Consider the following 14,591-nt stretch of genomic DNA (forward strand, 5'->3'; position numbering starts at 1 on the left):
ATTAAGGTTAGATTGCTAAATAAAATCCACAAAATAAATTTAGATATATTATTTATAATAAACTTAAATTAAAAACGATTACTTAAAATATTTTTAATGATTTAACTTAAAAAAATTTAACTAAATGTAAATTAATTATTGAAAGTTTATTTTGGTTAATTTTAATACTTACACACTAATATGTGTATATTGAATTTTACTTAACTAACATTTATTATTAATTGTTGGATGCATTAAATTGTCGATATAACTAAAAATTAAAATTTAGAAGGTTAATATAAAATAATTTAATTTATATTATTTATTTTTGAATTAAACTTGATTAGTTATTAATCAATGTGTATAGTAACATAAAATTCATATATTTGACCACACATATATAGTCTTAATCACACACATTTTAATCCTAAATATAAATACAACCAAACACGTGTATTTTAGATTCTTAAACCTATTATTTTCAGACGACTTAATATCAAATATCTTAGACTACATTTTTAAACTTCCAACAAAATGACCCAAAAGTATGTTTCTTCCTCCTTGTAGGTTTAAACTTGTATTGGTATATTTAAACTGCAATACTAAAACAATCCTATGTTTTCTAATTTTAATTACAAAAATAGTAAAAAGTGAATATGTATTTATATATAGCATTAAATTTAAAATTTTACAAAAATGACATAATTGAACGGAGCCCAATTGCAAGCCTGTTTCTAAGGATGAAAAAAGCACATAGATTTCCTGTTAATTACCAATTTACCACTCAACCATAATTGATTAATAACTAATTATATTTTTTTTAAAAAAAAGCACATAGATTTTCCTATTAATTGCAAAATTACCGCGCAACTTTATTTTACATAGAAATGATGTGTGAAGTGGAATTTTATTGATTCGTGAAATAGAATTGTATGAAATGTTATTACAAAATCGTTTCTTACGAGTTTTATATTAAGTGTAGTTTTTAAAATATCATATTATTGTGTCTAGATAATTACTTGTATGTTATATAAATGTATTTCTATAGTATATTCATGTATAGGAGGTCTTTGAGACATTTAGTTATGTGCGCGAGATTATTCTACTGTGTATATCGAGATTACTCCATGTCTATAGACCATAGTTGTTATATTTTGTGTATGAGATTACTCAATACTCAGCATGGGTATAAATTATTATGTTGCGTGTATTGATATTACTCTACACCAATAAATCAGATTATGAGACAGGTGTGGTGTTGAATTTTTTATAATCCTGCTTAAGTTTAAAAGATGATGTTTTACAAATATGTTTACAAAGTATTTCGAATAGGTCAGAAGTTGGTGTAACTAGGTCGTAGGCCAGGGAAATGTTGGAGCAATTAGGTACATAATATGGATTCCAAATCTTAAGCCAGGCGTGTTATTTTATTTATTTATTTTAGTTTCAAAGTTTTCTTATGAAAATTTTTATTAAATTATTAGTTGTGCAGTTTTTAAAGAAGTTTCTTAGAGTTTTGAAATTTCAGTTATTTATGAAAAGTGATTTCCAACTCCGTGTTTATCATTTGTTTTCCTCCTGTACCTGAGTTTTAAAAAATGTCATTTAGAAAAATAATAAAATACGCAAATCTTATCTATTGATTACGATTTTATATAAAACACATCTAGTGATCGCGATCTAAGGAGAAATCACAATCCTTGGGTGCGACTTAAAATGAATTATGGATGCGACTTCCATGTGATGATTTGGAGCCACATGGGTAAAAGGGGAATTGATGCATGCGATTTGTTTTATTTTACTTTTAAGATTTTGTTTAAACTATGTATTCTTCCAAAAAGTTACGTAATAGTGGTAAAATTAATTTGTGTCACGTGTCTTCCTATTTTCATAGTTATTTTCTTTTTACTGTTCTTAATTTTTTTTTCAATTGGTATATTTTTCTACATATTAGATCGATATATTTTTACTTATATATTTATAAAATATATTTTTTGTTTTCATGGTCGTAGATGGTTGCATTTGGATATATATTTTTACTAATAAAATAAATAATATTTTGATTATAAAATAATAAAAAAACGATATAGATGTAAATATATTAAAAAATACTTTACGAAAATCGCGTACATTATACACCTTACATGTATGTGATATTTTTTCTATAAATTGGATAGTTTTTTCTTTATAAAATATATTTTTTGTTGTTAGATTTTTAAGGTATGTATGTGAATTTATACTTTTACTTATATATTAAAATGACTAAAATACTAATAAAATAAATAATATTTTGTTTGTAAAATATAAATATATAAATAATTTAAGAAAATCGCCTATGTTATACGTAATTTCCGTAAATGGAAATATTTCCTTAAATGAAAATTGCGTGCATTGTCCACGACTTCCAAATTGTACGTGGTTTCTCTTGCTGATTTATTCTCCAATATCCACCTCATATATGACGCATCAACACCAACATTGCTTCCATTCTACGTGATTCTTTTTATTTTGAGCACCACTTAACCTATTTTTGTCAATATTTTGGATGTCTAACTTAATTTTGTAGAAATTATATATTTATTTTGTTATTACTTTTAAATCTACGTTATTTTTATAATTTATTTTTTAAATTACGTTATTATTAAAATTACCCCAACCACCTCCATCCCCGCTGCATTTTAGCTTTTGCATATCATTTTATATTATATGTAAAATATTATATTGTTTTTAGTAATGCATTTAGAGTTTATTAGTCAAATTTTAGTTTAAAGTTCATAAGAAGTTTGACTATGTATTCCATAGTTGGTACGACTCGTTCTAGAAGTAATAAGATGTTTTGAGATGAGTCGTGTCATTAGAGGCCGTTAACACTCAATACGTCATTCTTTTTTTAAATTCACTCGTAAATGTTTAAATCAAGTATATAATAGTGAAGTAATGATAATTAGTAATATTAATTCATTAATTTATGAAAATACTACACAATAAATTATTTAAATGAAGACACTCAATTATTCAATTAGGGGTGAGCATCGATCGGTCGGGGTTGATTTTCGGTCGATCCCGACGCTGAAAACCGACCAAGTCGGTTATGGGAAACCGACTTTTATGCCAGGCATCTTGTGTCGATCGACCAATTAGTTGGTTCGGTTGGTCGATTTCGTCGGTTTTAGAACAGTCTTCGTGGAGGACATCGGTGTCGGAGCTCTGGTGGGCGATGGGCTTCTGTAAGAAGTAAAGAATAAAAAAAAAATGTAAAATCGACACCACTTGAGAAGGGAAGATATCGGTGCCGGAGCTATGGTGGCCGTTGGGCTCTGTAAGAAGTGAAGAATGGAAAAAATGTAAAATCGATAAATTTGAGAAGGGAAGAAAAAGAATGAAGTAGAAGACGAGGGAGAATAGGATGGGAGGTGAGAGATGAGATGAGAGAAAAACAAAAAGAAAGGAAAGAAGAAGAACGAGAGAGGAGTGGTTCCAAGCTAATACAAAGGAAAAAAAGTGAAAACATTTTAAAAGAATAAATATATTGAAAACCAGTTGCCATTAAATGGCCAGTGTGGTTGTTGGTTTCCAATGCTGTTGCAGTACCCGTTTGGACAGATCAGGTTTGTTATTATTTTTTTTTTAATATATACATAACATAAAAGTCGGTCGGTTCGATCGAAAATCATTTTTTCGACCAAACTGACCGATAAAAATCGGTTTTTGAATGTTAAAAATTGATTCCGACTGATTCTTCTATCAAACTGACCGATAAACGTCGACTCGATCGGTTAAATACCTTAATCACTTGAACTATGTTCGATTTGACAAATGAAGATAATAAATTATTGAAATAAACTCCGTACTAATCAACAATAAATAAACATTTCTTAAATAACAATAAATTAAAGTTATAATTTATTTACCTTCTTAGCTTCCTTTTATGTAATATAATATTTTAATTAATAAGCACTAAAGGCTGAAAAAATTTATATTATGATATTCATATTAAAAACTCTACCTCAAAATAATAAAAATTTTAAAATATAATATTAATGAAAAGTCAATTTTGATTTTTCCAAAATCAGCATAGTTCAATCGTAATTGGCGTATACATGAGGTTGTGAATTCGAATCCTCCCTATACAAAAAAACATCCGCACATAGAAATCGACTTACCCTTCTTAAATTAGAGAAATTCAAATTTCGAAACAAATCATTTATCAGTAATATTCATACAATAAGAGGTATAATGTTTAACCGTAGTTTAAAGCACTAAACTAAAATTACACACTCTTTAATTATACTTTCTTGCAGATCATCGATCGTCTCATTTCATTTTCGATATCTATAATTTACGAGATGTGCATAAACCTGCGATAAACCCTACTTCCAAATTTCACACCAATCTTAAACAGCCGAGTGGAAACCCGAAGGACGGAGTAGGCGGGAAAGGCCGCTGCTCAAATAATCGAATAAATTCCTCAAATTCAACGAGAACTGATCTCAAGTGGGCAGAAATTTTCTCTTCTGATCCATTTAGGGTTTTAAGTTTCCTGATAATGCCTTCGTTTCCCCCTCCTGGGTCTGTTACCGTCTGCGAAATCAATCGCGACCTCAGTCAGTATCAATTTGTTACTTCGCTCCTCAAGTATGAAGTTGTAGTGTTCTATTTCTGGTGAAATTGATCGTTTTTTTTTGTTTGTTGTGAATTTATTTTTCTGCAGTCACCGCCGATTTCCTCTCCGATGATCGAGCAAACGATACTTATGGGAAAGTCCTTGTAAGTAATGGCGTTGAAATTTATGGCTGATGTTTTTGTTTATGGAATTTGAAATTTGTGGCTGTGACGTTTTACAGGGTATGGTGTTTAGTCCTGTTCCATTTCAGTCGGAATTTTTGGTGTCGCCAACTCCTGAACCGAGCACCGAGCCGCGGAACGAGGAAGCAAATGGCGAGATTGCTCAGAGGAAGAGTGTGATTGCATCGTTGCAGGGATTCCTCGAGGGGTCTATCAAGCGGTTTTTTCGTCCTAATGATGTAAGTTTCATCATTGTTATTAGCTACTTGTGTGGTTCAGAGACATTTCTGAAAGCCGGTACACTAATTTCATGGATTCGAGGCATTCTCGTTGTAGAATTGTGTGTGTTCTTGTTCCTTATTTTTTCTTGTTCTTTACAAGATACAAGGGAAGAAACGTAGGTCTTAAATGTTCTCTCTTAACAAAAGATATACTGCATTTCATTTAAGAATATCATGACTGAAAACAACGTAATCTGCTTGCCCATCTAAAATTCGTCTCGGCTTCATGACAATTTGGCTAAAGCACAGGAAGATTTTAATTGGTTAAAAAAGAAATATCATTTATTACCTCTTTCTGTAAGGCGCTCCAAAATCCTAGATCACGTTCAATAAGATTCTTACCTGAGGCAGTCTAATGTGAGAAAAAATTATTAGATTAGCTAATAAATACAAAAATTTCCGCAAGGCAAAGGGAAAAAAATTGCAAAGCAATTTAATTTTTAGTTTGCTATCACATCTTAATTGTTGTACCCTACTGACCTACCTATGTATTGGCAACAAAAGAAATTTTTGAAATTCGTGATGTCTTCAAGTTTGTACTTCTGCATGTTCGTGGGGGTTCAACAAATTTGAATATGGAAAATATAAATCTTGAAATGGTATCTTTGAAATACACCTCCATTGTAATTTTAAGGAAGTCCAACCTTTTTATTTTTATTTTTTCCCTTTTGAGAGGAAACAAAATAAAAGGTTGCTATCTGTATGGCATTTTCTAGGGAAGTCAAGCCTTGAAAACTTGACATGGCATCTGTATGTGGGATTCTTGGATGTTCATGGGTAAGCATACAATATAGTTGCAGCTTGAAAGACTTTATGCTCTTGTCCAACCTAAATAGAATATCTTTGGAACGATTAGAACTCTATTTACTCTTGGAGTTTTAAAGATGCAGAATCGTTGAAGTCTAGTAAATTGACTGCAACATGCATTCCATAATCAAAGTTCATGCTTTAGAACTTGCAAAAGCAAAGCTCCTTAAGCTAACTGATCTATTTTATAGGTAAAATACTTACCAGCAGAATATCTTCAAGGAGTGAGTTGGCACCAGCATAAGCATATTATAGCATTCATATCTGGGATGAATCAAGTTGCTGTCCGTGATTATGAAAATGCAGGTTATCAAATCTGGTTTTCCATATGATTTTGTTTAATTTTTTGTAATCTTTTATTTGTATACAGAAGTAACATGGTTTTTCTATTCTTTTACTTTTTCAATATTCATTTCATCTTAAAATTTCTTTCAAATAATGCCAATATATGTTATGCTCTCGACAGATGTAAAAGACCCTTGCATTTTGACCCATGACTTGCAAAGAGATGTTAAAGTACTCGAATGGAGACCAAATGGCGGGAGGACTCTATCTGTTGCATGCAAGCAAGTATCATAGAGCTGCAATCTTATCATATAAAATAAATGCCATAAATCTTAGAACTTTAGAGGATCACACTGTTTCTTGTAAGAATGTTTACCATACATAAGCTTTTATATTTTCATTTGACTTGAAATTCTTGGACTGGATATTCTTCAGGGGTGGAATTTGCATCTGGGCTGCTTCTTTCCCAGGAAATTCGGCTTGTGTGAGACCTGGTGCTGTGTCCTTCTTAGGATCGTTCTCAAGAGGCTCTGGAGTTCGATATACTCTAGTTGATTTTCTTCAAAGTCGTGACGAACAGATTAGTGCCCTGTCATGGAGTCCTGATGGAAGATATCCAAATCAAATTAAAACTTGTTAGTCATTTACATGGTAGTGGAATTGTTGGCTGGTGGGACGGGTGGTTTTGCCTCTTCCCCCGTGGAAGATTCTATCAAATTATTTTCTTTGATGATATTTTATATATGCTATACTTTCATTATTTTTTTTCCCTATTTTCTTCTTGTTGAAATATTTCAACCTGATACAAGAGATTTCCTTGACTCCTTGGCACATATCTAGCATCTGCCTCTTATGAGAGCTCTTCTTTTACCATTTGGGATGTCGCTCAAGGTATGTCCAAGGCTAATCTTCTTAATTATCATTGATGAGTGGATGCTATTTTCCTAGAAGAATAATGCTAGTGGTTCATTTCCTACTTCTATATGGAGTTCCAGTTGTTTCTTATCCAAAAGGGGTAAAAAGCATAATGTCCGGATAACATGCCTATGGAAAACACGTTGTCAACAGTATTTGAACTGCCCACCTATTTTACTCTGTTTCTCATCTTATTTACCAAATTATATATTTATTTGTTTTTATAATTTCAAATTAAAAAAAATTCAAATCATTCTCTCCCAGACTTCGCCTCCCTTTCTCCCTCCTTCCCTCCTATATTTCTTGAATATTGATTATTGAGATTTTCCAGGGTTGGGAACGCCCATTCGGCGTGGATTGGGGTGTGTATCAACAATCAAGTGGTCACCTACTGGAGATTACTTTTTTGCTGCGAAATTGTAAGTACTATCCAACTTTCTTAGCATTTGATGCATAATAGTCAGTTAAGTCTGATTGTTTTCAGATATATAAGACCATTCATTTTACAGTGATGGGACATTTTATCTTTGGGAAACGAACACATGGACATCTGAACAGTGGTCTACAACAAGTGGTTTTGTCACGGTAGGTTGAAAAGAAGATGTTTTATTTATTTTGACTTGTCCAGGGATGTTTCAATTCTCTTTATGTGTCTGTCCCTATCTTTTGCTCGCTCTCTCTTTTGTCTAGGAAACAATGCATATTAATTAATTAGATTAATGAAACATAGAAAATACTATGTCAAAAAGGAGAATAAAAGCTCTCCAGTTGGCTTGATGATTGATGTAGAATAGTTAAGAAAAAGGAATTGAAAACCACGCACCAAGAGGAGGCCAAAAGAACAACACCTGGTTAGATAATCTTTTGTTTTTTCCCTTCTTTTCTCTTTGATGAGATACAACTTTCATTAATGAATGAAAGAATGGAGGGCGGACGATGGGATATCCAAACCCATAGGCCATAGCTACCATGGTTAAATAATTTCCCAGTTAGCTAGAATGGAATTGAGACTACAATTACAAAAGACCTTGTACGTAAAACACGAGAATAGAAATAATTGAAGTATTCATGTGAGGGATCGTTTGACACTCATTCATGAGACCTTCATTTGCCTTATTCCCAAAAGGCGAAATGCACGTAGACCGAAGGATTTTAGATACTAGTTTGTATAAGTTCATTGCTAAAGTGCTAATGCTAATTGGCGGAGGTGGTCCTCCACAATACTTTATTGGGGTTTTAGGGTGGCTTTATCAGAGGCAAACAAGTTTTAGACGAGATCCTTATTGCCAATGGCAATTGAAAATTTTAGGGCTCATAAATTGGAAGGAGTTATTTTTAAAGATAAATTTTGAGAAAGCTTGTGAACGTATATATTTGTGTCTTATGAAAAAGTTTGATGGAGGGAAGTTTTTGGGTTTTGAGTGGATATCTTGGGTTTGAAATTGCCTTAGGTTTTGGTCAATTAATTTGGATCCAAACGTCTAGTTTCCTTTTATTTATTTATAAAAGAAAGAGACACTATGTTTCATTGATCAATTACTTAGCCAACCAAGGGGTAGGATTCAAATGTCTTGGGGGTTGAGGCAAGGTACCCTTTATCTCACTCTCCATTACTCGTTCTTGTGGTATTCAAAGTTCTTATTGTGAACTGAGGGCTTTGCCAAGGGGACTCTCTCTTCTCTTGCCTTTCCTATTCGTTGTTGTATGTTAAGAATATTATTGTGGAAATAATAGTTGTATTATTAGGATATTAGAGGGGTAGATTTGCCATTGATAGGAATTTAGTCAAGCTTGTTATAAATAGAGTGCGTGGAGGGTTTGGAACTAGGTAGGATTTGGAAGAGTAGTTTGGGAGAGTCTAGGCCTCTCGAAGTGCTGAGGAGTTGTAAGTTTCTTTTCAATAACGTAATTCAATTTCAATATTGTTTTTCTGTCAAATTTGATTGCAAGATCAGTTTCCTATCATTGTACAAGACATGCTTAGCAGAATCTTGGAAAGGTGTTGCTCTAAAGGGTGGCCTGAAGGATTTAGAATTGAAAAGACACGATATACATCATTCACCTACCATTCTCGGATGATATCGTTTTCTTCAGTGTGGATAATGACCAAACTTTGATAAGAAAAATAGACAAGGATGTAAAAGAATGTTCATGATTCACTTAATCCATTGTACCCATAGTAGTTAGTACTATATTGAAGTCCATAGCTGAATAAGGATAAGGCTTGACTATGCCATATCCATCAGGAGACATCGTAGCTCACCCCTTCTTTTAACCCTTCCATCTTGTTATTAGTGTAAAATAGTCAATAATTGTCATGACATAATATATAGACATGGCATGAAATTATTCTTTTCATTGGTTCTCTCTTTTGTCAGACAAGTTCAGATTTATAGTTGTTAGCAATCTTTTCCTAACCACTATTATATTTATGACAGAATTCATTAATGATTTAATTTTTTTTTTTAACTTTATCTTCTAATCAATGTCATGATATCAGGGAGCAATATGGGATCCTGATGGACGTATGATACTACTTGCTTTCTCTGATTCTTCAGTATTGGGTTCTATTCACTTTGCATCGAAGCCTCCATCATTAGGTATACCAATTGCTTTTACAATTATTCAGTCAGCTACCGACCTTTTCTTTTTTGATAGGAAACTCAAAAATATATTAGAACAAGACCTAAAAAAGGTGGACAAAACAACCTAAAGGCAGAGGGTAAAGGAAACCTTCCCTAAAAGACGAAACAATCACCGCTTTCCAATCTTGCATGATCAAAAGAAGATTGTAATTATAAAAACCTTCTTGTTTATTGAAGCCCACCAAGAAGCTGTATGCTGCTACCGATTTTTTTTAGAGTTTGCATCAGAGTCTCCATGTTAAATGGTGGAGACTTGTGCACATTGTCTTGCATATTGTAACCACATGAACTGAGATGGTGGGAAGCTTTTCTTATGATATCTGGAGAAATAATAGGATGCCAACAATAAGAGTTTGGTGAAAATAAGCAACTTATTTTTTTTATTATTATTTTTTAATTTTTGGATAAGAAACAAAGAATCCATCCCTCTATCAAAGAGGGAGACAACCTAATGGCAGAGGGTTGAGAAAACCCTCCCCAACGAAGATCTAGACCATGGCAGCCTTCCAATTTCTAACTAACATGGGTAGGCTATAATTACAAAAAAAATTGTTGTGGTTTATAGACCAGAACGAAGCATAATGCTGTACATTACTATGAAAAACCTCCTCGAAAGAAGCAACTAACGAAAAAACTTCTGGAACTTTCATGGTAATCTGCTGATAACGATTAGATTAGTCTTAAATCATGACTATGCCATCTCGGAACTCTTTTTTGAATTTGAATTCAGGTGTATTATACCATGTACTTAGTGATATCTATTTAAACTCGGCTTCACCCAATATCTAAACAGGGACAATTTTGTTTTATTGCAGATATTGCCTGGTTAATGTGACAAATCTCTCTTTTTTTTTTTTTAGTACAACATGTGAACATGTGGGGTGAGGGATCGAACTTACACAGCCTCTTGGTTGGAGATATATGCCAATTACCAATGAGCTATGCTCGCTTTTGGCGACAAATCTCATTTTATTTTCTATAGAATTGCAAAGTTTACGCTGGCCATTAAAGTGAATCTTTCAGTTTTTACTTGTTTGTAGATCTAATGGATTCTCAATGATTTTTGTCTCCAGTTGCACATCTGTTAGCTGTTGACTTGCCAGAGATAACTACACTGACAAACAGGTATTCATATGTTTGTCTGTTAGATGCGTGTCTTTCACAATTCACATGACTTAATCATAAATTTTTGACAACTGTGCATTTTCCTTTCAGCAAGGGTATCGAAAAGATAGCATGGGATACTTCGGGAGAGCGGCTGGCTGTGTCTTTCAAGGACGGAGATGAATTATATAATGGCCTGATCGCAGTATATGATGTTAAAAGGACCCCCCTTGTCTGTCCATCATTGATGTAAGTTATCGACATCGTACTCCTCCAACGTCAATAACTAGCGAGTACGACTATTTCTTTGATTTCAAAACCGTAATGTAACAAAAACATTGTTTGACCTGCAAATTAAATTGTTTAATTTTTATCCAGCGGCTTTATTAGAGGACCTGGAGACAATCCAAAGCCAGTTGCATTCTCATTCCATGGCAAGTTTAAGCAGGGACCTTTGCTTTCAGTGGTATGTTCACATAAGAATCCCTTGGCTTTTACAAACTCAATATTTAAATGACCAAAACCTACGTATAAGAATATTGTCATAATTTCTTCACTAGAGAAGAAACCATTGCGAGGTTTAAACTTGATTTCGCTATATTTGCAGTGTTGGAGCAGTGGATTTTGCTGCACTTATCCTCTCATGTTCCGCTCTCATGTTGTTCCTTAGTTGTGGTTCTCTTCAGTCCTAGTTTTGTAGGATACTGGTGCTTTCAAGGAGAAGAGGGTTTTTGTATCCTGTTGTACAGTTTTTGATGCTGCAAATCCTACGGTACCGTCTTCAACTCTTGCCTTTGCCATTGAAAAAGAAAAAAAGAAGAAAGAAAAGTTATCTGATGGGTTTGTTTGCACTAAAGTTTTGATGCCAATGGATGTCTCTAAGGGAGGATTAAGGAAATTATGTTATCTGTATTAAATGTTTGACATATTAGTTATACGAGATCGATTGATTGCATAAAGGCTGTAGTAGCAACGGAAAATGCAAATCCCTTATGATATGCCAAATATTTTCATAACTTTATCAAGTAATATTACACCACTTCAGCGATTATGTGACTTTTATCTACTAGAGTAATACATTTTTATAATGTTAAAAATCAAAAGAAAGTTATTAAAGGATATTAATTTTATGTAGCGGACAATTGCTCACATGAAATTAATACATTTCTAGTAAACTTAGAGTGAGATGGAGTACTTTTGAGATATGTTTTTGAATGGTTATTTCTATTGGTAGTTTAGATTTAGATCTCATTTTGTTATTTTGAGCCTATTGACTGTTGGTTAAAAGAGTCACTTTCTCGACTAAAATTGAGTCACTTTTTAGATCAAACCTTTAAAAATATGTATCTATATGGATTAAAATGCTTAAAAGTAATTGTTTGTGAAAATATTTTATAACAAATTATTTGTTAAAGTCACTTTAGAAAAATGGAAAAAATTTAATCACTAATACAATTTGGAAGATTCTTTTTATATTGTTATTGGGTGACCACTGAATTGACCAAGAAAGGGTTAAATATAATAGTAAATTTCAGAGAAGGAGTATCTAAAAATTGAAGGATTTTGCTGGCACTGAAAATAGGTTTTTGATTAATATTTGTTCTTTTTTTAAGCATTTTAATGTTGTTGGACTAGTGAAGGTTCTAGCAATTTTCTGGTTTAAATACGTACTTTAGGCCTTGTTTATGCACTCAGATCAATCCGATCAGAATGATAATGTTATTTTTTTAATGTTGTTTACTATAAATTTTTAGGAATCAAGTTTTGTATAGAAAATCAAAATTAGAAATTAGATATATAATAATTAGGGTGTGTTTGGGAGTGAGGGTAGAATTAGTGATTTTGAAAAAAAAAAGATTTAAGTATAATTAATTTCCCAAAATCTCTATTTAAGTAATACCTTAAAAATCAATTTAAGGCCATTTTAAACTTTTTTTTAATCAATTTATCAAACATATTAACGGAAAGGGAAGTGATTTTGACATTGGCAAAAAAGTAATTTTGGCCATATACTAAAATCACTTTTAAACATACCTTACTTGTACACTTTTTTTTTTTATTTTAAAAATTTCTAGCTCATTATAAATATATTAACTAAAAGTCGTGCTAATACTATTTTTAGTTAAAACATTAGAAATTTTAATTTAATTTCTTTTTATTTTATTAATTGTAAATATTTTTCATTATTTAATATTACTAAATAAGAAATAATTAAAATAAAATTACATCAACTAAAAATGATTTAATTCTTATTAAAACAACCTCATCAATATAAAATATTATTAAATTCTATTGTTCTAATATTTAATATTAAATAAAAAATTGAAAGAACACATCTTAAATCATAATGTAAGGTTTGGAAAAAAAAATGGGCAAAATACAGGATAAAGTGGTTTAAAAAAAATGGTTGTGTAGCACTAAATACAATAAATAAATCTAAAAATAGATAAAGGGTAAAAATGAAAAAGTACAATCAACAGCCTATAACAATCGGTTGGTCATTTTCACAATTTACTGTATACTTTTGGAAATTTTCATTATGACAACATAAATATGGCATTGCTTCAAATTTTCCAAAAACATTATTAGTATTATAAATAATTAATAAAAAATCATAGGTATTTTAATGGAAGAGAGGGAAAGGGTAAAATATATAAATTAATTATTAAAAAAATATAGGGCATACGAAATAAGGAACGAGAAGGTGATTTATGAGATGCTAGAAAAGGAACAAGATGACCCTTCAGAGGAAATGATTCTTAAGTTCGTGCCTTTGAGATAGTCTCACGATATGACTTAAACTTCCATTCCGTTCAGGTAAATGGAGCCTTAGTTTATTTCAGTTCATTTATTTTCAAAACATTCATTTTAGTAATTGTATTTTAAAATTTTTGTTCATTTCAATAATCGTACTTTTAAAACGATTGTTTTTTGTTTATGTATTTTTTTAAAAAGTGACTAATTTGGTCTATGTTTACAAAATTTTGATATAAAAATTTTATACACAATGGAAACCTTTTAACATAAATTTATTGCTACATTTCAATAAATTCAGTGAGCGAAATGTCATGGCCAAATTATGATAAAAAAATGAGATAAAAATAAAGAAAACAAAATGATAATTTTTTTAAAAAATATAGGGACTAAGATGGACATGGTTTACCTCGCGCGCTGGAAGGGTCAAATCTCGTCATTTGGTCCCTGTCTGGCGGCACCTTTCTCGAGGTGTGCAATGAACTCGAAGTTCGCGTCGCATTCGGTTTTCAGTTGTGCATGCATTACAAAAGAAATGCATTTGTGGCATAAATTAGTATTTTATTTCGTATTATTTTATTAATTACAATTGAGTTCAGATTACACAAAATCTAATACTCGACAATCTTGATTCAACTATTACTCACCATCTTAATTGAATTCTTACAAACTAAAATGAACAAAAGTTGAAAAGTGTGGAGACTAAAATAGATGTTTTAGACGTAGGAAAACCAAAACGAAGAAGAAAGAGAGAGAGAGAGAGAGAGAGAGTGAGCGTACACTAATTTGAATTTAATATTAAAAAAAATTGCAGAAGAACCCCCCCGTTTTTTTTTTGACAATAGGAATCTTATAACATATATATGTTAGTAGATGTTATTTTTCAATTTCTTTTTTGTCTTATGCTAAACCTTATTTTAAAAGATTCCAGTAGGTCTTAAACATTATAATATTGAAGAAAAAAACGACTACCTAACAATTTTTTCGAATACGTCTGAAAAAAAAATATTATGGTATTATAGTAGATTAAAATACT

General features: G+C 31.5%; 1 protein-coding gene across 3 annotated transcripts; it reads left to right on the forward strand.

Annotated features, from left to right (window-relative positions):
• The first annotated feature begins 4,287 nt into the window (after positions 1 to 4,287).
• LOC111019858 (Transducin/WD40 repeat-like superfamily protein) lies at positions 4,288 to 11,852 on the forward strand. Of its 3 annotated transcripts, none has more exons than XR_015791040.1 (15): positions 4,288 to 4,583; positions 4,691 to 4,746; positions 4,824 to 5,003; positions 6,044 to 6,158; positions 6,319 to 6,418; positions 6,573 to 6,749; positions 6,970 to 7,028; positions 7,384 to 7,471; positions 7,562 to 7,637; positions 9,553 to 9,652; positions 10,558 to 10,578; positions 10,771 to 10,822; positions 10,913 to 11,094; positions 11,180 to 11,267; positions 11,409 to 11,460. XR_015791040.1 is itself a non-coding variant. In XM_022296361.2 (15 exons), the coding sequence occupies exons 1-15, from the start codon at positions 4,526 to 4,528 to the stop codon at positions 11,469 to 11,471; spliced, it is 1,371 nt and encodes a 456-aa protein (XP_022152053.1). In that variant the 5' UTR covers positions 4,295 to 4,525; the 3' UTR covers positions 11,472 to 11,852. The 3 variants fall into 3 exon arrangements, 2 of the variants coding, with proteins under 2 accessions (XP_022152053.1, XP_022152054.1); XM_022296361.2 differs by having other exon boundaries at positions 4,295 to 4,583; positions 10,913 to 11,050; positions 11,409 to 11,852; XM_022296362.2 differs by lacking the exon at positions 10,558 to 10,578 and having other exon boundaries at positions 4,295 to 4,583; positions 10,913 to 11,050; positions 11,409 to 11,852.
• Positions 11,853 to 14,591: the final 2,739 nt, after the last annotated feature.

The sequence above is a fragment of the Momordica charantia genome (assembly GCF_013281855.1).
Source record: "Momordica charantia cultivar OHB3-1 chromosome 5 unlocalized genomic scaffold, Mcharantia_2.0 BLBB01000005.1, whole genome shotgun sequence".
In the NCBI taxonomy this organism is placed as follows: Eukaryota; Viridiplantae; Streptophyta; class Magnoliopsida; order Cucurbitales; family Cucurbitaceae; genus Momordica; species Momordica charantia.